This window comes from Ammodytes marinus (assembly GCF_949987685.1).
Source record: "Ammodytes marinus genome assembly, chromosome: 10".
Lineage (NCBI taxonomy): Eukaryota > Metazoa > Chordata > Actinopteri > Uranoscopiformes > Ammodytidae > Ammodytes > Ammodytes marinus.
In genome coordinates this window covers 18,400,902-18,423,490 of record NC_137214.1, presented here as the reverse complement: position 1 = coordinate 18,423,490, position 22,589 = coordinate 18,400,902, and the positions used below count along the sequence as shown (strand labels likewise).

Here is a 22,589-nt window from a genome sequence, read left to right as displayed (position 1 = left end):
TGCAACATATTATATCTTCATTCATCCAATCAAATGGACCTTATGAGTGAGATATTTCCCCCTAACACTATTAGTATACACATTCAATTGTAACTAGAACTTTAATCACAACACTAAAATTGTTGTTATAAAAAAAAAAGACTATCAGGCTCTTAAAAGTATTCAACATTGGCGAAACCTTTGCTGGTAATCGGTTGTGTTGCTTTATAGCGCACTGATCTTCTAACTCAAGCCCGAGATACAGTTCAAAGTGTCTCTGGTATCTTTGTGTGTCCAAAGTGTGAAATAGCCTGCCCACCAAGGGGGCCCTATAGTGCAGATTGGACCGTTTGAAATGAATTTTCATTTCACACTGCAGTTTTGTACATTTGCTGTGGCATTAGAATTTCAGATCTCAGTTTCAGGAGATGCAGGGGAGGGGAGTTTACCATAGCTCAGAAAAACAAGCTTGTAAAAGCGACTTGATGGAAGAGCTTTGGAGACGGACGAGGAGGGAGCGAGGCAGCAGGATTACATTAAAGCAGACAGAGAAGAATGGAAATGTGCTTGACCTTTCTCAATCCCCTCTTCCTTCATATGAGCAACTGCAGCTACTGCCTGCTTTGTACACATGCTGTTAACCCTTCACACCCTTGGAGCATGTGTGTGTGTGTGTGTGCGTGTGTGTGTGTGTGTGTGTGTGTGTGTGTGTGTGTGTGTGTGTGTGTGCTTCTGTGTGTGTGTGTGCTTCTGTGTGTGTGTGTGTGTGTGTGTGTGTGTGTGTGTGTGTGCCAGAACATCTGCAGACCGTAGCCACTGCTACACAGCCTATTAACCCACCCATCTCCATCAGCTCTGAGAAAAAGCTGATAATGCAATCCCTCTGTGTGTGTGTGTGTGTGTGTGTGTGTGTGTGCACTTCCACTGCACATTATCCTTAAAGAAGATAGACACATATAGAAAATGTTCCACCCTTGTGTCCTTTTTTCTAATTTTTCTTCTGTGTCGAAAGGTTAGAGAGGCTTTCTCCTCCGTCTTCTTTTCTTCTTTTCTTTGTCTTACATCCGTCTTTCTATTACTCTTCTTTCTTGTTTTCTCTGCAATTTCTACTCATTGTGGAAAATGTCTTAAATCGAGTCGATGGCTAGATGCTGCACATCTGCAAACAACACGAACCCTAACACAGAAATGCAAACAATTTGAATGAATGACGTGTTAATATTCTCTTTCACCAGGTGACCTGTGTGAGGAGGTGGTTGACCCTTGTCTCCATGGTTTCGACCCGTGTCAGCACGACTCAAAATGCGTCCACGTCGGCCGCACTTACAGGTGAGTGACAGGTCAGGGGATCAGCACTCAAAAGGCTCAGAGGTCATGTCTTTGAAAGTGACAACAAAGTTACAGTAGCAAAAAGTCAAAAGCTCACAATATGTTTAGTAACAATTCTCTCCCTTCAACCGTTTTATAATGTAAACATTTGCGTGATCCTCAGATCTACATTTGATCTCCTCAATTACTGCCCAACGAGAAGAGATTTTTCTATAAAGAAGTTCTTAACATGGGCTGTAGAAAAGACCTGAATTCTGCCACCTCTTTATACAGTAAATCATCTGTAATCATGAGTGAAAGCCTGTTGCCCACACACACACAGTAATCACATCCATATCTCTATGTTTTGATTATTCTACATGTAGCTGGTTTAGGGACTATCTCTCTGATAGACAGCAGTCAGTAAAACTGGAAAGCCACCAAACTGAGTTTTTAACAGTTACAAATGGTGTTCCGCAAGGCTCAATTTTAGGTCCAGTCCTATTCACAATTTACATCAATAACATTGTTTCATCGCTACAAAACTGTCAAGCCCATTTGTATGCTGACGACACTGTACTGTATTGCATTTCTGATTCGGTCCATCAATCTGTTCAGAACCTTCAGAGCTCTTTTAACACCCTGCAGGACTGTCTAGTGGACCTCAGGCTTGTTCTTAATACAGACAAAACAAAATATATGTGTTTCTCCAGAGCAAGCACTATACATTTTAATGATCTTAATATTCATACAAATAATGGATCTCAAATTGAAAGAGTCACTGAATATAAGTATCTCGGCATCTGGATAGATGAAAAAGTATCTTTTAAATTTCACATAAAAAATCTTGTCTGTCGTCTGCGACAAAAGATTGGATATTTTTATAGGAACAAAGCCACCTTCCCGTTGTTCTGTAGGAAAAGGATTATTGAGGCAGTTTTTATGTCTGTCCTTGATTACGGCGATGTGGTTTATAGGCATGCATCTCATTCATGTCTTAAACTCCTAGACTCCGTTTTTCACTCTGCCTTAAGGTTCATTACAGGAGATGCTTATGACACTCACCATTGTCTTTTATATGAAAAGGTTGGGTGGTCTTCTCTTAAAGAGAGACGTGATGCACATTGGCATATTTTTATATATAAAGCCCTGACCGGAAAGCTACCACTCTATTTGACAACAATGCTGCATATTTCAGATGGGCTTTATCATACCCGCTCAACTGAAATGCTCATGTTATATGTTCCATACGCCCGGTCTGACCTTGGTAAAACTGCTTTTAGCCACAGTGCCCCTGACTCCTGGAACAGCCTACAACATCAAATTAAAATAAATACACTCATAACTGTTAACCAATTTAAAGTTATTATTTTGAATCAGCCCCACTCCAATTGTAACTGTTTTAATTAGGCTATTGTTCTGTTTTATTCAATTGATCTGAATGTTTTAATTGTTGTTGTCTCTTTGTATATTGTGTGTAATTCTCGACGTCATTGTAAAAGAGGTTAACCCTCAATTGATCTTTCGAGAATAAATAAAGGAAAATGAATGTCTCGTCACTCTGTAGGTGTGAGTGTTTACCGGGCTATGTGGGCCAACACTGTGAGCAGGACTACAATGACTGTCTGGAGAATAAGTGTCAACACGGAGCGGAGTGTGTGGACGCTGTCAACGGCTATACCTGCGTCTGTAAAGAGGGCTTCAGGTGAGTGCTATTAGAACGCATCATAGACGTGCCAAATCGCTTCAACAGACACAACCACCATTACACACTGGAGAGCCAGGCTGGGAAGAGATACAGATGGCCCTTCATAATCACTTGACTTGTGTGGACCCGCTGCGTGCTTGTGTGTGCTGTGTGTGTGTGTGTGTGTGTGTGTGTGTGTGTGCGTGCGTGCGTGCGTGCGTGCGTGCGTGCGTGTGTGTGCACTGAGTAGCAGATGCAGCTCCATGTGGTTAATTATAGCAAAGACTTTTGGCATGAGAGAAGCAAATTCATTATAACGGATAGAGAGAAAAAAAGAGAGAGATGGCTTTGCAGAAAACATATAATGAAAGCGGACAGACAGCAGCAGAAAGACAGATACGGGCAAAAGGGATATGTCAAGAAAAGGCTCAGAGTTTCATAAAGATGCAAGAAGATACAGAGGGAGAACAGCCACATATACAGATGCTGATAAAAAATAGTCCATTTCCTTGAGGGCTATTACATTTCCAACATCCACCAATGCTATCACCAAATGTAATGCAATGAAGAGAAACACAGTACGAGTACTAAACTAAGTGTTATCAGAGGAAGTGGACACAACACAACCCCAGATTAAGGCTCTATGATTAAGTTATGTCTTCTGTTTTATCTATATCCTTTCCTTTAGCGGACTGTTCTGTGAGAACCCTCCACCAATGATCTTGCTGCAGACCAGCCCCTGTGATCAATGGGATTGTCAGAACGGCGCCCAGTGCCTGGTGGTTGCCGGGGAGCCAGTGTGCCGCTGCATGCCCAGTTTCTACGGCACCAAATGTGAGAAGTTGGCCACCGTTCACTTCCTAGGCCTGGATGGGTATGTGGAGCTTCCGGGCGCCAAACTCCGTCCCACCGCGCATATTTCACTACAGGTACGGTCGCCCCCTTTGACCTCTGCTTACCAAATGTTAGATTTGAAAGGTTTATAAATCGTACTGTTATGCACGTATTTATATAAGGTTTCAATGAAAAATATCCTGTACTGTGCCTTCTTTGAGGATGAAAAGCCCAAAGTCAACCTTTCGAAAGTGCGCTTCATGGAAAACATTTTTGGGCTGCTTGAAATAGAGCGGTGAGTTGCTAAAATCAAGGCTATAGAGTTCCTCGACTTAGTGCCGACAAAGCAAAGCAAACATCTGCTACACCCTCTGTTTCCAGTGAGCACTGAGCACTCGTGCACACACACACACACACACACGCTCATTCACACAGAACATGCACATTGGACACCTGAGAGTCATATCCTAATAGAAACATATTTCCCCCCATTTTTTGGAAATGAGAGTGGGCGAAAGAGAAACAAGAAACGGAGGACAGGCTAATTGATATTTACCACCTGTTTGGATGTATGAGAGTGTGTGTGTGTGTGTGTGTGTGAGTGCGCGTGCATCTGTGCTTCTGCCAGGAGCTTTCAATGTGAGTGCCAAGGTTGTTTAAACTCTTCCAAGAGGCCCTGACTGAGAGGCAAGAGAGAGAGAGAAAATGAAAAAAAGGAAAGAAAAGAATGAAAGGGCCACAGCACTTCATAAATCACTGCATATTTCTTTAACACTTTCTGTCTTTTTCTTTTAGTGTGCATCCGAGTTCGCTCTTTACCCATATTTCTATATATCTCACTGTCTTTTTTCATCCTCTCTCTCTCTCTCTCTTTCTTTACATGTTCCCTCCTTTTCTCTTCTTTCCTTGTCTGCCTGGCTCTCTTCCTCCCTCCAGCAGCTTGTTAGCAGGTGTTGACTTGGCTATGCTCCATTGAAGCCGGAGTGTTAAGTGCTTGGCCCCCTTGGCCCCATTTCCACTCGCTAGTTAGTTAGCGCTTAGTGGAGCACGCGAGCAAGTGTGACATGTCAAGTGTGTCTGTGTGGGAGGGAGGCGCCACTGACCTCGTTTGGGGACATTTTGCGGAGGACTTTACGTCTACTCCTTATTTTTCTTCGGTACTAGCAGTTTGACGTTGTGACTCACCATCTTGAATCAGACATCAGTTTTTTTTATATTTCTCTTTCATTCGGAGCTGCATCAACAGTAAACACAGTGATGCGCAAAGCATTTCACCAAATGTACAAGCATCCTTTAAATAACTGAATATGTTATGAGGGTAGAAATAATATAATAGCATACTATATAAATGAGATAACCATTGAAAGATCCCTTGTAGTAAAATAAGGTTTAAATGTAATAAAATTCAACTGAATTGACTTGTAGAAGCGAACTGGTTTGAAGTTGTGTAACAGCAGCTGAGTTTATTGAGCATATTCAGCGTTTGCGTAAAGTGCATAACATCTGCATTTAAGACAGGATTTGCTCATGTCCTTATTAGCCTAATTTATATGAATTAGTTTTACTCAGATGAGCTAATGCACAGACACAAGCGATTCTTTAGTTGAAGCAACTGCATTTGCCCAGCCTAAGGAGCAGCTTGACCCTGATTTCTTAAGGGTTTTGTGTGTGAGATTATAATTGTCTGCATAATGACAGAATCAGGCCGTTAAAAGAACAGCTTTTCACAGACTGTACATTGACACTCCTTCTTGTGTTTGTCCAATCTCTGAACGGGTATGAAAAGTTGTTTTGTGTGCTGTGTTGCTGCAGTTATTTTGGCAATTCCCTTGATGGTATATAGTATATAACGCATGAGTAACATTGCTAAATATTTCTATGTCAATTTCAAGACTGGTCTTTCTCTCCAGGTGGCTTCGGATAAAGACAACGGTATCTTGTTATATAAGGAGGACCACGACCCCTTGGCACTGGAGCTGTACCAGGGTCACATACGACTCATCTATGACATCGCCAGTTACCCACCCACCACTGTATATAGGTAAGCTGCACACACACACATACACACAAAACACAGAAAATCACTTTTTCATAAATACTCAGCATATTACCCTGAAGATCAGGTTTAAAGCTGAATGGTCAAAGTACTTTACAGGTTTAAAAAAAGAAAAAACACATATATTCAGCCTTGTTAACTTACACTTGCTTCCTTTTTAAAAAATGTCTCTCAATTAAAGTTTATTAGATTTTTTTTTTATCATATCTCATGAAAGGAAGGTATTTCAAGTGTCCAGTATAGCTCTCCATACGTGTTGTTGCCAAGTACAAGTACTTTTTAAACATTTTCAATTTAAATTAAAGTTATGTTATGCTGGGTTCAGATAGTACATGGCGTTCAAGGTAGTTTAAGTGCTTTTAACATTTTCAAAAGCACACATCCAGATACAGAACGGCGTGCAGAAAATACTGGCAAATTCTATCAATCACTGCTAAGGTACAACAAAGATTTCCAAAAGCAAACACATTCACTCACTCACAAAGACGGGCATTTTAAATCACGTATTTGCAATGAAGCTACTGCCGTGTACACCATTCACAAGATTCTAATTTAAAGGAGCTTCAAGGTAGTGCAAGGGTACTTACAAAAAGCAAATAATACACTGCACACATACACAGACCAACAACTAAAGGCTAAAAGGATCTGACGTTTTAACAGTATTTTAGGACTATTCAGAATAGGTGTCGATTTGGCCATGTGCGCACAAATCCAAAGCCATATCCTTTCTCACACACACAGACACAGTAATACATCCATGTCTGAGCACTTCCCTCTGTAAAGAAAACCCAAAATTCCTTTCAAATCCTGACTAGACTGTCGTCTCCCTGAGTGAAACCCACCATAAGTCTCTCAAGGTAAAACTTCAAACAGTGGAAACAAAAGCCCTCATTCAGTGGGCGAGTCTTTGTAAACCCCGAGGATCTTATTTAATGAACTATATTAACAGTTTCATAGGAATGGGTATGCTGTGGTAAGCCATGGGAACAGCAGTGCTAATCTAGGGAAAGAACATGATAATGTTTTCACTAGTTACTTGTGGGAGAAGCCAACCCAGGTTTGTATGCACCGTATGCAGAGATCTTACAGCATGTGGAAAGAAGAGTTTTCAGTAAACCAAGTCATGCTTTAAATTGAGACTGTTTTGTATTGGAATTCCTTCTAATGGTGTCACTGTTAGACATTTCAGAAATTATAATGAAAAGAACTATCTTGAGAAATATTTACTTTGATTTTTGAGTTTGTTGAGAACCCTTTAAAAGCATGTGATTAGCCAGAGGAATCCTGGACTTATCTCCCAGCCTTCAGAACCCTTTATCGTACAGTATAAGTGTACAAAGGTGTTTCCACCTCTACGTGAGGCCATCTTTTTAGGTGAACATGCAAAAACTGACTGTAGAGTGGATTGATGGAGGTCAAAAGAGTAAGGTAATAAAAAGAGTAAAAAATAAAGAAAGGAGAAACACATAGAATGATAGAAATAAATTGCTGGACTTTAGGTCAAAGTAGAGAGTGTAAAGAGAGAAAGGGCCAGTGTCCATCTTTGTCTAGTGCAGATTGGCTCCCATTGATTCTGTCTGCTTCTCTGTCTGCACTGTCTGTTGAAGGAGGACAGAAGGAGAGAAATGTGATAAGGGATAATGGACACAAGATCCAATACCATTCATTGTTCCCAGAGATATTCACTTTGTAACACAAGCGCAGACGGCAGTGTACATGTATACCAAACTAAATGCTTGAAAACATGCTAGACATTCTACATCAGCGAAAATATTTCATCAGCACATTGTTTCAATACATACCAATAATAACCCAAAATGCTGTCAGATGGTTGGCCACACGCCTCAAGACTTTGTTTGGTGAAGTGTGGAAGGAACGTACATGAGGTGGAATAAAGGATCATGTACTATATTTACATTTTTGTAAAACTTTATATCCAAAAAGGTACTGGTTTATTGCACAAGGCAGGGAGCGGACAGTGCTCTGCCAGTCCAAATAAAGTGTGTCCTCGCTGTGGCAGGTAATGGAAGGTGTTTCACTTCCAACATGGGCATGGAAAGGAACAAAAACAGAATAATCAAACTTGAAAAGGCACCAACAAAACCACACAGTGGCTTCCAATTACCTTGATCAAGGTCTCTTTTTTTATAATAATTATACCAATGTATTATACAAAGAGTTGGAGAGATAGATGTGAGAGAAGATGGAAAGAGTTGAAGGTTTAATGCTTCTTCATTGACTCCCCGTTCTTCTTTCTATACATTTCACTCAGTGATTTTCTTAGCATGTGACGGCTGGCTTTGTGCTGTTGGCTCCGCTCTGTTCTATTGGCCTGTGGATAGAGACAAGGTCACAGAGGAAAGGAGATAGAACTGCTAGTCTAACTGCTCCTGATGAAAATTTGACTTCAGGATTAGGATGTTACATTATATCATAAATCCTGCAGGTAGCTGTGGGAGAAGAGAATTGTAGCCACAAATGACATCGTCCAAGGGCGAGACCGTTTCTGCATAAGGAGTTTCAATTATGAGTCATTCAAACCCCTCGCATGTTTTTGAAGGTATAGTTTAATCTTTATTTATTTTATTGAAAAACATACTGTGCCCACAGCAAAAAAAAAAGTGCATATTCCTAAAGGGGAAATATAATCAAGTCATTTCATGCTGGTAACAGTTTAATCAAAAGACGCCAATTTGTAAATGGAGGGATATACTCCAATACAGATACACACAGTAGACATGCATTTGGTTGTGTTTGTACACGTTTAAACATTTGTCGCCACAAACGTTATGCGATTGGTTGGCTGATCCAGAGTGGCACTGGGCAGATCCAATAGTTTTAAACTTCAACAGTCACCCGCCTCCAAGTGAGTGAACGTTTGCCAATAGGGCAGTTCCAGACCTTCTGTACAAATGAAATGAAGTACAATGGTCTGGTTGGACCAGGCTAGACCTACTGCCATGTGGAACGCAAAAACTATAATTTCGGTTTACAACTGGACAACAGTTTTTGTGTTTTTATTTTTGCAATTTATTTATTACGGTTTTTGCAGGCACAGAGACTGGGTTAAAAAGATGGAGAGAGAAAAGGACAGTCAGGGGGACGTATGGATGCATTGAGAGACAAACTGATCCAATTAGAGGCAGACAAAGATAGAGACAGACCGCTGAAAAGACAGGTGGATAGACTGATGCTGGACGGAGAGCCTGTTTGAAATAAGGAGATAACATTATAGGTCACTTGCCTGAGGATAAAACAGGTGGGGTTGATAAGAAAAATCAAATGACCATGATGAACAGCAGGGATGGATGAGAGAGGAGTGAGGGATGACAAAGGGATTGAGTGAGAGGAGGAAGGAGAGCCTAGGGGGGAAAAGGTAAACCACAGAGTGAGTCAGGGAATTATCCTTGTCTGGTCTTGTTAACGTGACACAGGGGCCATGCCTGGGAGGGAGACGGACGGACAGACAAATAGCATGAAAAGCTGTGAGAATCAGAAAAAAATGAAGTGTTAAAAAAGAGAGACGGATGGAGACCGAGCGGGACAAAGAAAGTGTACGGCTGCACGGACAGGTATGATTGAATAGGAGATGTAGAAAGCATTAATCTGGAGACACAAATGGAGACAAGGGAGCAACAAGGAGGAAAGAGACAGAGTCCACAAGGATGAAAAATAGGCAAAGAAAAATAAACGATTCAGAAGTAGAAAAAGAAACAGATATCCATAGAGTCAAATTGTGTCCGAGCACAATGCTAAGAACTGAGTAAAGACAGCTTTCGATGTTATGTTTAGCATTAGCAGTCTGGAAGGAGACGAGGCTCAGCTCCAAGCCTGGGGCTCATTTTACCACAAGCTTCTATGTATTCCTTTTTATGTGCCATCTTTTTGATTGCAAACGGCCTATCTTATCTGCCCTAAATTGGAAATACATTCAAAACTGACTCAAACCGCATGGCTAGGCAGGCACAGCAGAACCTCCTGCCACCATTCAACTGATACTGTCCAGAATGGCGTAACTATTTAACCACCATAATCCTAGCACAGCAACTCTGGCACATCGCAAACATGGAACTGTCCATACAATTTCTGCGGTTCTACAACTGAAGGGGCCAGGGGCCGGTGCCAGTCCATGGGATGTTTCTTAGCAAACCCTGTGTTGGTTATCTTGTGTTGAAACCAGAGATCCAGTAAAAGGCCTTTTGTCCAAGCCAGTTTTTGACAATGAGCTGAAACTCAGCATTCCTGGCCAGATCAGGACACACTGATGTAAAACTAATTGGGGTAAAATGGTAAATGAATGACTCACCATTGGCTTTAACATTCAGATTTAATTGTGTGTGCGATTTCATTTGTTGACCTGAAGTGGACATGTAGGCCCAGGTACACAGGTGTACAACACACACTATATGTGTGCTGTAAACAGCAACACAAAAACGAGCAGGAGGGGAGACAGGCAGACAGAAAGAGAGATAGGAGAAGGTGTAAGTCCTTCAATGTGCCCTCATTAGCAACAGATGAAAGTGTTTATGCATCCCCCGTGTTAAATGCCTGTGTGCCTGTGTGTGTGTGTGTGTGTGTGTGTGTGTGTGTGTGTGTGTGTGTGTGTGTGTGTGTGTGTGTGTGTGTGTGTGTGTGTGTGTGTGTGTGTGTGTGTGTGTGTGTGTGTGTGTGTGTGTGTGTGTGTGTGTGTGTGTGTGTGTGTGTGTGTGTGTGTGTGTGTGTGTGTGCCTGTGTGAGTGCGTAGGACAGACCGATAGTGACAGAGTGTGTGTTTGCTGTGTATTAATGTGCTGCCCTTTACTAATGCCACACTAATCTCCCACCGAGGTCAGTGAGAGCAAAGCCACTGTTATTCATCAGCAGGCAGTGGAGGGAGAGATGCAGGGCAGGATGGGTACAGGCCAGGTAAAAGAAAGGGGGTGATAAAGATAGGTATAAGTAGTATAATACCTTTTAGAGATGTACAGATGGGTGGATGAATGGATAGAATACTCAAAAATATGACACCAGGCAAACGTGTTGGTCATAAGGATGGAAAAACAAATATTTTATTGGCTGAAAGGTTGGAAACAAGCACTCTCCCACCACCTCAGGGTTAAGTCCCTGGCTGCACTGCTTCCACTGAACACATTTGGCAGTTTCAGTGGGTGGGAAACCAGGACATGATCCTGGTTGGTTCAGCACATAATCTTTTGCTGGCAACACATATCCAACATAATGTTAGAAAGTAAAAAAAAAACATGGTACAGGTGTTTCTATTCCGCCCACCCTAAATACTCTATAATACACATATGTGACTGTTTAGCCACACCGACAAATGAACCCAGTTTTTCTCAATGTTTGACACCAAAAATAAAGCCAGAATGATGGAAATTATGGAATAATAGTGGTAGCTACGATATGTATATTCATTCATGCTCAGGCTGTCACACTCACACAACTTTTCCATGTCTTACGAGATGATTTCATGCCCAGATTTACATGAGTAAAATGACTGAATGTCTGACCTGATTCTGGCTCTTGAAAACCACAGGGCCGTGGTTAAAACAAACAATGAGACAATCCCTGAACATTATAGGTCTAAAACGCTCAGAGGCAATTCAAACATTCTCGTACTGAAACCTTATAGGCCTGAAACAACGGGCACTCATTCCTGAAACTGACATCAAAACGCTACCAAACCATTCCTGAAAAGTACAAATTTCGTCTGAACTGGCCGGTCTGGTTTGATGAAAGCTGAAAAAAAAGAGGGAAAGAAAACAGCGAAGGAGCTCACCGCTCGGCAGCTGCCGTCTCAGCAACGACTAATTGAGGTTACCACGGCAATATGGGACTGGGATGCCTGTCTGCTGAACATCATTTTAATCAGATTGGGCTGCTAAACACACACACACACACACATACATTTACAGCCAGTCACACATGCGTACACACACACAAGCACACACACACACACGCAGAGACACACTTGCACACATGCAGACTCACAAGAACATAGACTTGTACAAAACTGACTCAAAAACACAGGCACTCATTCACATACACACCCACAGACACATGAAAAAACACTGGCATGAACACAAGTATACATTACAAAATACATGCACATGCATAAGCATACAAGGTTCATTACACTCACACATGCACAAACACACACACACACACCGCAAATGTGGTTCGAAAAGAAGTAAATGATAGCGGTGCCTAATTAGATTTTACAGTGGAAATGGATCCGTGCGGTTGTTTGTAATCCAAATATTTTTTTACAGTTTGAGATGAAGTTTATCTATGATTATCTCTGGGTTTGTATTTGATTATTTTAAATATAAATATTATATATAAAAGCCAGCTTTTGGTTTTTAGGATTTTTTTTTTTGTTAAGTTTATTGTTGGGTGTATGTTGACGTCCCTTAGGGGTTTGGGAGAGTAAGAGAGAGAGGGAGACTGTTGAAATATGCTAGGGCTGTGTGTTAGTTTGTTTTTATTTCCACAATTGGCTGTTTTTATTAATACACAGGGCAAACACAGCAGACTACACATGACCTGATATACTGTTTTCACTTCAGTAAGCGCTCACACACATACAGATAAAATGTTGATCAAAATGGTAGAGCGCACAGCATTCACAAAAATATATACTTGACCATTGGGTTAATAAAGAATAAATTGTATTTACATATTTATGTATTTGCTCATGCAGAATTATATACAAACATGCAAACACAAACACAAACACATCTAACTGAGGTTCTGAAAAACGTCCCCTTCTCCAAACACTTGATATTGATATTGGCAAACATTGATCATACACGCACACACACACACACACACACACACACACACACACACACACACACACACACACACACACACACACACACACACACACACACACACACACACACACCTGCATGTCCGGCATCTCGGAAGCCCTGACCATTAGTCATCTACTGCCACCCAGTGGAGCTTTGTTCGAGGTTCAAAACCCGTTCAAAAAAACAACTTGATAATGTTCTTAGCTATGTGAGCTGCATGCTTGACTTACCTTTCCAGACACTTGAGTAAATATAAAGGGATGAAGAGCTTCTAGAACGGAAGCGGAGTAGCCATAGACCGGTAAAATGAAGATAGAGAATACAACGTGTAGATTGGAGAGGAGGTTAGTCAGATAGAGAGCTAATCTTTCAGGAGAGCAGACCATCCGTTGTGCTCGTTTGCAGGAAGGCCTGTTTGAAACCGTTATTAAATCACATGGCTCCTAATGGAAACCATGCATGTGTCTGTGTTGGGTCTTCAGTGGAGTGGGAACTCTTATTTAAGAAACTGACAGCCTAATGCTCAACTAGATTGATGTACGGAAGAATATTTATTTTTTGGCCATTTTTGATTGGATAAATGGCTTTGTCACTCATCTCTCCAAGCGATGCGTTAATCAAAATTTGCATTTTTCAGTTCGAAATGTTCCGAGATTTGATTTTGAAATCTAATTTGAATGTGTTTTTTGTATCAGGCGTGAACAGAGTGCACAGGTAATCAATGTTTATGTCTTTGTATAAAGTACAATTTGCATTTTTTTTCTCTTTTTACATTATTAAGTTCTTCCTCTTCTCTGTTCCTCATTATTTCCTTTTTTATTCCTTGTTGCATCTCCACTCTCTTAATCATGTTCATCAACTTCTCCTTACACTTCTTTTCTTAATGCTGTCACACTGGCCCACCTCCAGAACTCACAACCCTGCTCCATTGGCTGTTAATGTGACATCACTGTAATCTGAATGCTGTATAAATAGCTGTCAGTCGGTTTGAGGCTCCTTAGCTAGTTAGCCAATGAGTTTGTGCAGACAATGGGATGTATTGTCTTAGTGTTTAGCTGTGGGAGTCTGAAGCAGACCACCAACGGAAAGAGTGGCTTCACTTGTTCTTTTGTGTTTCTGATGTTCTGCTCCTTCTCTCCGGGTTTTCGGGGGGAATAAGAACTTGTGTGAACGGAGGCACAGTCAACTTTACCACCCCACCATCCACCTCGCTTTCCCCCTCGCTCTCTCTCCCTCTTTGGGCTCTGCCAAACCACTGTCTCTATAGCTGTCTGTCTCCCCTCCAGCACAAACCATTTAGTGGGGAATCTCAGACACACATATTAACGCACAAACACACACACTTTCTTCCCAGGGTCAAACCTGGTGCATAAGGTCATGATCCTGGTTGGTTGCAATGGAAACATTTGTTTCCTTAACAGAATATTGTCACTCTAGTAAGAGAGCCTATTTCCTTCACACATGGGTCTAAACTGGTTGAGTCTGGCCATTAAATTGTATACATTTCATGTCGCCCCAAGGCCCATTCTGGGCCTCAACCCCCATGTTAGGAAACCGTGGCCTAGATCAAGGGCACATTTTAATCTGTTCCAAAAGAACACTTCAATGAGGATGTAATCAGTCTGTTTTATGTCTGAGAATAACATATCAACATTTAGTTCTTTTCTTTTTCATTTACTTTGGTCGATTTGAAAACACAACACAACAAAGAAAACAACTGTTTGACTTGAGTCTGTTTTGTGTCTAGCATTTCCAATTTGCTCTATCATGTGTTCCCCTCTATAATTCTCCTGTCTGGTGTAGAATTCAACAGTAATTTATCATAATAGAAACCATACTGAAAATCTCCCCTTCCTTTTTTCTGTGTGTGTTTATGACAGCGTGGAGTCGGTGAATGATGGGCTTTTCCACACAGTTGAGCTGTTGATCCAGAACCGTTCACTGAGCCTAGTGGTGGATAACGGTGCCCCCAAGAGCCTGGGCAAGCTGGCACGCCAGCCCTCCGTCGACCACAACACCCAACTTTACATAGGAGGTACTCACACATTTACAGTACACACATCCATCCTTACATAGACATATGTTGTGAACAAACAGATGTTACTTTTGCCTGCGCTCCGCTGCCTTTTTGTGGTTGTGATCACATGTTTGCCATGCACGGGTACATACAAGTCCATCCACCCACAACATGCAAATACACAGACACAAACTCCCAAGGAGGGATGTGGTGAGGAGTTGGAGAACTGTTTTTGTTCATCTATTCCTCACAAAAAGGACAAGACCCACCCCAGAGAACAGTCAGCCCTTTCTAGTTCGAGAAAGAAAAAATGGTATTGCTCAATAGTGAGAGCTATGGTGCCATATTCTTTCAGGCACATTGTATGTTACTGTTTGAATCAACAAATAATTAAACCAGAGCTGAATGAGGTGTATTAATCAAGCAATATACTTAATTTATTTCTCTTTTCTCCTCATTTTCTCCCATTTCTGCCCATTTCTCTACTCTCATTTCTCTTTCTTCTCCTTCTTCTTTTTCCATGACTTCCTGTCTTGTTCTCTTCCATTTCCCAGGCGTGCCATCTCAGGTGGTGGCCTCAGGCCTACGCCCCGGCCCTGAACGTTCCCCTCAGGCTTTTAATGGCTGCATCCACAATGTCCGAATCAACGGGGAGCCTCAAGACCTCAATTACTTAGCCCCGGGAGGAGTGGGGCCACAAGGGGTCGAGGGCAAGGTGATTACATGGGCAAGATACATTTTTGGCAAATGAGCAGCATCATACTGCATTTGATATTTGTAGTACATACAGTAGACATAACAAATGTGTTGTTGCAGTCGACAAAAAAAGATTTTTTATGTAAACATTTTAAAAGTGCGTTAAATGAACTCTATAGGTTCTGTATAGCTTGGCGCACCAAATCAGAAAAACAGTACTGTATCGTCGGCGTACAAATCGGCCTGACAGTTTTGTATCGATGACACAGTGTTATTAGTATACATTTGTGAATATAATTGGGCCTAAGGAACCACAGAAAACATTTTTGACTTGTCAGAAACATCTTTGACAGGTCACATTTCAACAAATTTAAAAAACATAAAAAATATGGCAAAACGACAGATGCCTTGCCCTCATTTGGATGCAGTAGTGTGTTGATGACAGCTGTAGAATTCCAATGTTTGTCAGGTAACACCCCTCTGCTCTCGCCTGTTTGTGTTAAAAGGTCCTTCCGGTTAGCCTTTAACTGACATTATTTTCTCTCTTTCCTTCTCTGTCCCCAGGGTGATGCTATTCTGGCAGGCTGTCACTCCTGCAGTGTGTGTGCTCAGGGTGCTTGTAGGGAGGGAGGAGAGGTGGGGGTAACGTGTGATTGTCCTCCAGGACGCACTGGGACCCTGTGCGACCAGACCACGGTACCCAACCCCTGTCAGAACAGCAGGTGAGCCCAGACAGTGAAAACAGGGGCAGAAATATGAGGAAGTATAGGCGTTCAGAAAGTCATATGAAAGAATATAAATATTAGGGCTGTCAAGCGATTCAAAAAATGTATCTAATTAATTACAGGCTCTGTGATTAATTAATCTAAATTAATCGCATACTTTTATGACACTTTTATACCTGTTTATAAACAGCTGTATAGCCTGCTACAGTTTGTTTCTCTCTCTCTCTCTCTCTCTCTCGCTCTCCGTCTCTCGTAACTTCTGTCTCCACAACAGACAGTGCTGTGCCGATTCAGATGCCTATGCCGATTCATTCACCATCGTCGTACTCTTAGGCAAAAATATTGACACACACACACACACACACACATAGGGTGTCCGTTTACGCGGGAGACGAGACAGCTAGCAAACAAAATTGAGACACACGGAGGAAGATTGAGAGATACTGTTTTGAACCTGTATTGATAGGGGTGGAACTCTGTACAAGCCCATTGGGCTTTGTTCCCTCCTTGCACCATTAATTGTTAATGTGTGCTAAATAAATTAACTAAACTAAACTAAACCTATATTGTTGCACCCACTAAATCAATAATGCACAGACACTGCGGAGAATAAAGTAAGATGTCTTCCTACCTTCATGCTTATTTGCCCAAAGCATCCCTTAAACCGTCCATAGAGCCCTCGGCCCCGCCCTTTCCTCTGCTTCTCTCTTTACTTTTCTCCCTTTCACCCGTGCGGGCTGTGTATGCAAGCCATGATGCAAGCTACAGGTGCAGCTCGGTACAGCTCACCGAGCTGCGCACCACTTTTGCACCGGGTCAAAGGGCACTATAGAAGTGCGATTAATCTGCGATAATTTTTTTAATCGCGTTAATTTTTCTGTGATTAATTAATCGAAATTAACGTGTTAATTTGACAGCCCTAATAAATATAAAATAAATGTTGACTGTTTCATAATGTTTCTATTGCAGTCAAGAAGAGCCAGTCTTTTACTATTTATTGTGTTGGGCTTCAAATCATGTGTTTCGACCAGTCTTAAAAGCACCAGCAAAAGAAATGTGCCCCAAGACAGCAATCTGATCTAAGTTGTCTTCCCTCTCTGCTTCTGTACACTCCAGGTGTGCTCAGGGTGTGTGTGTGCCAAAGGGCCAGTCCTACAGCTGCAAGTGCACTGAAGGCTACCAGGGCCAGTACTGTGAGCGACGGCAGGAGCCTCCAGCCTGCAGGGGGCACCGCTGTGGACACGGGGAGTGTCGAGTGTCGGAGGCAGGAGAGCCCGTCTGCCACTGTCAGCCAGGGTACAGCGGCCCTACTTGTGATTCAGGTAAAAATGGAGACTGAAAATGGAAATCTGCCCTGCGGTCCAATACCCATACTTTCTGCTATTTAGTATGGTAGAATTTTTCCTTTTAGGATGTCCTAATTCTTGTGGTCAGATTTAGTATGCTTAAAAATACCCGAATGTCTACTACATGCAGGCCGAGATTTTTATGGTCAGATGAGATGAAGTAAGTAGAATAGTAAAAGAGTACACTCTAAAAACAGATACTGCATATTACTTAATTTAATTGATGTAACATTTTTACACTCAAAAATATTGAGTAGATTTCAAAGCTTAGAAATCAAGTAAAACAAACCATGAATAATGAGTAGATTTACTTAATATTTTCTATTCATAGTTTATTCTCAAAAATATCAATGAAACATACTGTAATTATTCTAAAATATTTACACAATGTAATCTGTCAGTCAAGTAATACATTTTGTTGATTAAATAAACTTACTTTATTTATTACATTTCACACAAAGATTTCTGTTTAATTTTTACTCATGAATTTTGATTAAGTTAACCCAAATGCTCACCAAAATGATGTTTACTCATCTTTTTCAAGCAAACAATACTTTTATATTACTGTTACATTTACTAAGCCCTTGAAATATATTTTAGAGTGTATGCGATTTTGGAACGCAGGGCTGGACTGATTACTTCTAGATGTTATAACAAATATCAGTTCCTATATTGTGTGTGTTTCATCTCCTTCTTTGTCCCCATAATGTCCCAGAGCTTACATGTCAAGGAGAGATGGTGAGGGAGCAGCTGAAGCGCCACCACCCGATGAGAACCTGCACGTCCACCAGCAAGATTCCCCGCATGGACTGTCCCCGGTCGTGCCAGGCCGCAGCACCCCAAGGAGTCTGCTGCGGGGTGACCAAGAGCAGGAGGAGGAAGGTGGTGTTCCGCTGCTCCGACGGCACCTCGTACTCCGAGGACATGGAAAGCGCCCTGGAGTGTGGCTGCTCCCGGTGCCCGTTGTAACAGCATGCAGCGCCGGCCAGCATTTATTTTTTATTTTTTTGCAACACCCACCACCGCTGCCGCCATTTTGTGAATTCTAAACGTCAATGAAGCTGTCTGAGTTTCGAGCAAAACCGTTATGTGATATTTTTTTTTTTACACATTCAGTTTGAACGCCGCCGATATGCTGCCAAGAGAAACCACAAAACAAACGAAAACGGAAAAAAAAATGGGACATGTGTGCGTGTTTTTTGACAGAGAGAAAATATATTGTAAGATATAAGTGAGAAAAAACATAGAACTTATTTTTATTATGGATTTTTTTTCTAAAAGATGATAAAAGGACTGATGAGTTTTTAATATGCTGATTATATATTGTGTTACATAGTAAGAAAAGTTATTTTGTACCTTGTAAGGAGAAGAAATACACATCAAATAGATTAACATTCCTTAAAAGTATATGAATTTATATGTATGTATAAATCTATATAAATATATACCCTAACCCAATGAATTTTATATTTTCCAAGTGTATTTGCATGATTCAAATGTGAGTGCTGACGGGTGGGAGGCTTTGGACACTGAGGGAGGAGGGCAGAGAGAGAAGAGCTACCTTGTTTCCACAACAAGGAAAACGTGGCAGTCTTTTGTTGCCCTCGTTCTTGCAGAAAGAAGGGACCTATATGTGCCTAGCTAACCTGCTTCACTATATAATGGACATCATCCTCACATGTGAGTTCTTTGAGAAAACGGACTCTTTCCACAGAGATGATCTAACAGTTTGTTCTAATGTTGTGTAAATCTTTCGTTTGCTGTTGCACACCAGACTTGGAGCCACATGAGGTTTGACGTGAAAATCTGAAAGACATTTTCCATTCATTAAGTATTGAACATCGTAACTAAGAGTTCCCATTCCACTCAAACTAAGGCAATCCCTGATGAGTCATGAGAGCTCATAGCAGAGGTTCAGGTGAAAACAGGAAGACATATTTAATGAAAGCACCCATCCACATAACATTCACATAAGTTTTTGTTAAAAAGAGTAACTTAATTACAGGCTCAAAAGTGGTGTTTTGCTGCCTCCTGTGGTTGAACACTTCAAGTCTGCATCAGTTAACATGTCACAGTGTACTGGCACACCTTGCCCGTCTACATCACCGCAGCAAGGTGAGATTTTAAAGCACTGGGATCAAAAACTGTTGATTTTCGGACTGGGGCAGGGAAGCCATTTTTATTAAAGCCATTATGCCAAAGACAACTGTATTTGCCTTAACGGATTTATACGTCAAAAGTAATTGACTGAAATTGTTGATTTATACAAGTTCAAGTGCTTTGGTGAAGGCCTACTTATTTTGAAATTCAAAAATTGCTGCAATGATTACTGCTACTCAATGGATAAAATCATTATTGTGTCATATGTGACGGCACAGTTGAAATGCGATGGTGGCCTTTCTTAGTTCCCAAAGGGAATAATGCTTACAATAAATAAGTATCCCGCTCTGCTGATCAGACTATGTGGGCAAGTCCTGGGAAACTTGTAGAAATTCCAAAGCAACTGAAACTATTTAATTGGGCCAAAAACAGGAGAAGCCTTTACAATTTCACGGTCCCTTTGGTATGAATGATCTGTTATAGAAAGTATATTTTCAGAGCCCAAAGGGTGAATGTGAAATTGCTGCTTCAACAAGAACCTTTTTTTTTCCTTACACAGTGTTGATGTGTGATGCCTACATGTGAAGACATTGTTTAATACAATGTGCTTTAAGGTGTATACACAAACAAACAAGTTTTCCATGGCGCATGCAATTCCGAAATGTTCACTTTTAAGTGTTTTTGATCCTTTGTTAATTTTAAGAAGTTCCACTTTGACATTGAGGGGTTAAAAAAGCGGATTGCATGTATTGACCAAAAGATAGAGTGCTCCAGTCTAATCACAGCAAACCTCCACATTGACGACTCAGTACGTCTGGGTCAAAGAAGCTACTGTAACTTTGTCACGTGAAAGAATCTGGTTTGGACCCACGGTACCACAACACAGCTGTAATAAACATTCTATACATGACTAACATGATTAAAAGTATAGCAAAAGACTATAATGTAACTACTACTGTATTGTTTACTTCATACATTGTTGCCTTGTTAACAACATGATCAAAGTATTGTCACACTTTTGCAGCTCATTTAAAGCTGTACTATTCTGGGTTTGGAGACATATCAGTATTATCCTTGTTCCTCGGTGTCAGTTTTACACACTTCTTGATCCTTCTAGTCACCCCCCCCACTCCCTTTTCTCTGCCATTGTCCCAGATGTTTTCTTTGTTTGATCCAGCCATTCATATTCACTACCTCTTCCCCTTTCTTCTTTCTTATTCTTTGCCTTCATTCTATATCACCACAGTTTAATCTTTAATCTTTTCCCCACATTTCACAGCTCTGTTCATCTTCTCTTTCCCTCATCCTAAAGGGTTTACCTTCTTCATTGTGAACAGAATCAAAGACCTTAGTTATTAGTTACTGACAATAGAAATAACTTTAAACTCAGTCATTTTCATTTTCCAGAACTTAGGTAAAAACATGAATATGTGAGTGATGACAATTGATACATATGTTGAATGTTAAAATTAAACTACCATTGAAACTATACTACTATTCCATGTGTTGTGAATTATTGAAAAAGACTATCTTTGACTGCACACAAATTCTCCCACTTTATTTGTCCCAGCAAGTTTCACTAAGGATCTAAGGTTTTGCTGGTCAAAGCAAGTTACATTGAAAAGAATGTTTTCTCTGAGACCTAGTTTGGTTTACTTGTGGTACCTTATAAACTTTATGCAAACTTTTTTTACCCTCCACTTTTAGGAAACATTTTACCCTTGTTGAAACAATTGATCAAATAGTTGTAGAAAGTGATGTTTTTTTTTCTCTTTTGAAACAATCAGTGTGATTAATTTTTATTATTCTTTGTATTATTATTATTATCTATAATTATTTGATTCCCCTTGTGGATTTTACATTGTATAATGCACGGTCAGCCAGCTAACCCACTATAATCAAATGAAGATGGGCCCATAAAAATGCACTGACCGCTGCCTCCATGATGTAGGGCCACCAATGAGCATTTGTATGTTAAATTATCAAATCATCTACTGCTCACCAGCAGATGGCAGCAGTGTATAAACAAAGAGGGGACAGTTGCATATCCAGATATATCAAATGTATACTTTATTCACAGATTGAAGTACTATGTGTCCATCAAAAACTGGAATGCAAAACAAATCCATTTTTAGAGGAAATATATTGAAATCCCGAAAAAACCGTTTAACTTTACTGGCCAAAAGTAAGATAAGACAGGGATGGGGATGGGGAAAAAGAAAATGCAGAGAGATTCACCTTCCCACTACAGAAAGATAATGAGATAACTATCATCAATGTCTGCACTTCAGGCTGCCTATGGAAGTTCTAGATTAGATGTATTTATCTTAATTCCTGTGTCCTACCAAAGATGGCAGCAGTGTCATCAGGTTAGACCATTGTGTAACCTGTTTGTGCAGAATGTTTCATGATTCATTTTATTTACACTTTAAAGCAGGTAGTGGTGTAGCAGGTAGGATGCTCAGCATTAGTGTATGCAGACATACGTATGTTGTAGGTTGTGGTCATGAATGATTGGACGCTGTTAGGGGAGTTCACATGGCATGGAACCAAGCTCTATATAATATTCAACCGTTTTCAGACACTTCATTGTCACAGAGCAGTCTCTAGGATACAGGTAAATACACTTTTTAATGTCCTGGTTCATATTTGTTGGCAGCAAAATAATATACATTTTGTGTTTCTGTTTTTTGGTTTGTACTAACTAATAGGTCAAGAAGAAAAACACAGTCTCTACTTTTAGAAGGCCTTCACTTACTCTTCCATATCACAGTGTGGGTACGTATTCACACAAGGCTTGTATCCTGCTGTGGCTGTGTTTTTTGGGTTTTTTTTTGTCTGTGAAGATTTCACTGCTGGTCCGCAACTCATTGTAACCAACCAATTAGTGACCTATAAGAGTGCTTTTTTAATTAAGTTGTATTTCTTATTATTTAGTCAACCTTGGTCACAATATTGTTAGGTTACACTGGTTGACTCATGCTTTAATACAATTCAACAATAAAAAGCACTTTTTCCTATGTTAT

General features: G+C 40.7%; 1 protein-coding gene across 1 annotated transcript in view; it reads left to right on the top strand.

Moving 5' to 3' along the window:
• Positions 1-21,040, top strand: part of slit3 (slit homolog 3) — a 231,700-nt gene extending 210,660 nt beyond the window's left edge. The window contains exons 30-38 of the mRNA XM_080035179.1: positions 1,215-1,308; positions 2,855-2,992; positions 3,663-3,903; positions 5,719-5,849; positions 14,560-14,714; positions 15,251-15,411; positions 15,957-16,114; positions 17,234-17,439; positions 18,179-21,040. Of these exons, the coding sequence (XP_079891305.1) occupies positions 1,215-1,308; positions 2,855-2,992; positions 3,663-3,903; positions 5,719-5,849; positions 14,560-14,714; positions 15,251-15,411; positions 15,957-16,114; positions 17,234-17,439; positions 18,179-18,432 (1,538 nt within the window). The 3' untranslated portion in view covers positions 18,433-21,040. The remainder of the gene's footprint in view (positions 1-1,214; positions 1,309-2,854; positions 2,993-3,662; positions 3,904-5,718; positions 5,850-14,559; positions 14,715-15,250; positions 15,412-15,956; positions 16,115-17,233; positions 17,440-18,178) is intronic.
• Positions 21,041-22,589: the final 1,549 nt, after the last annotated feature.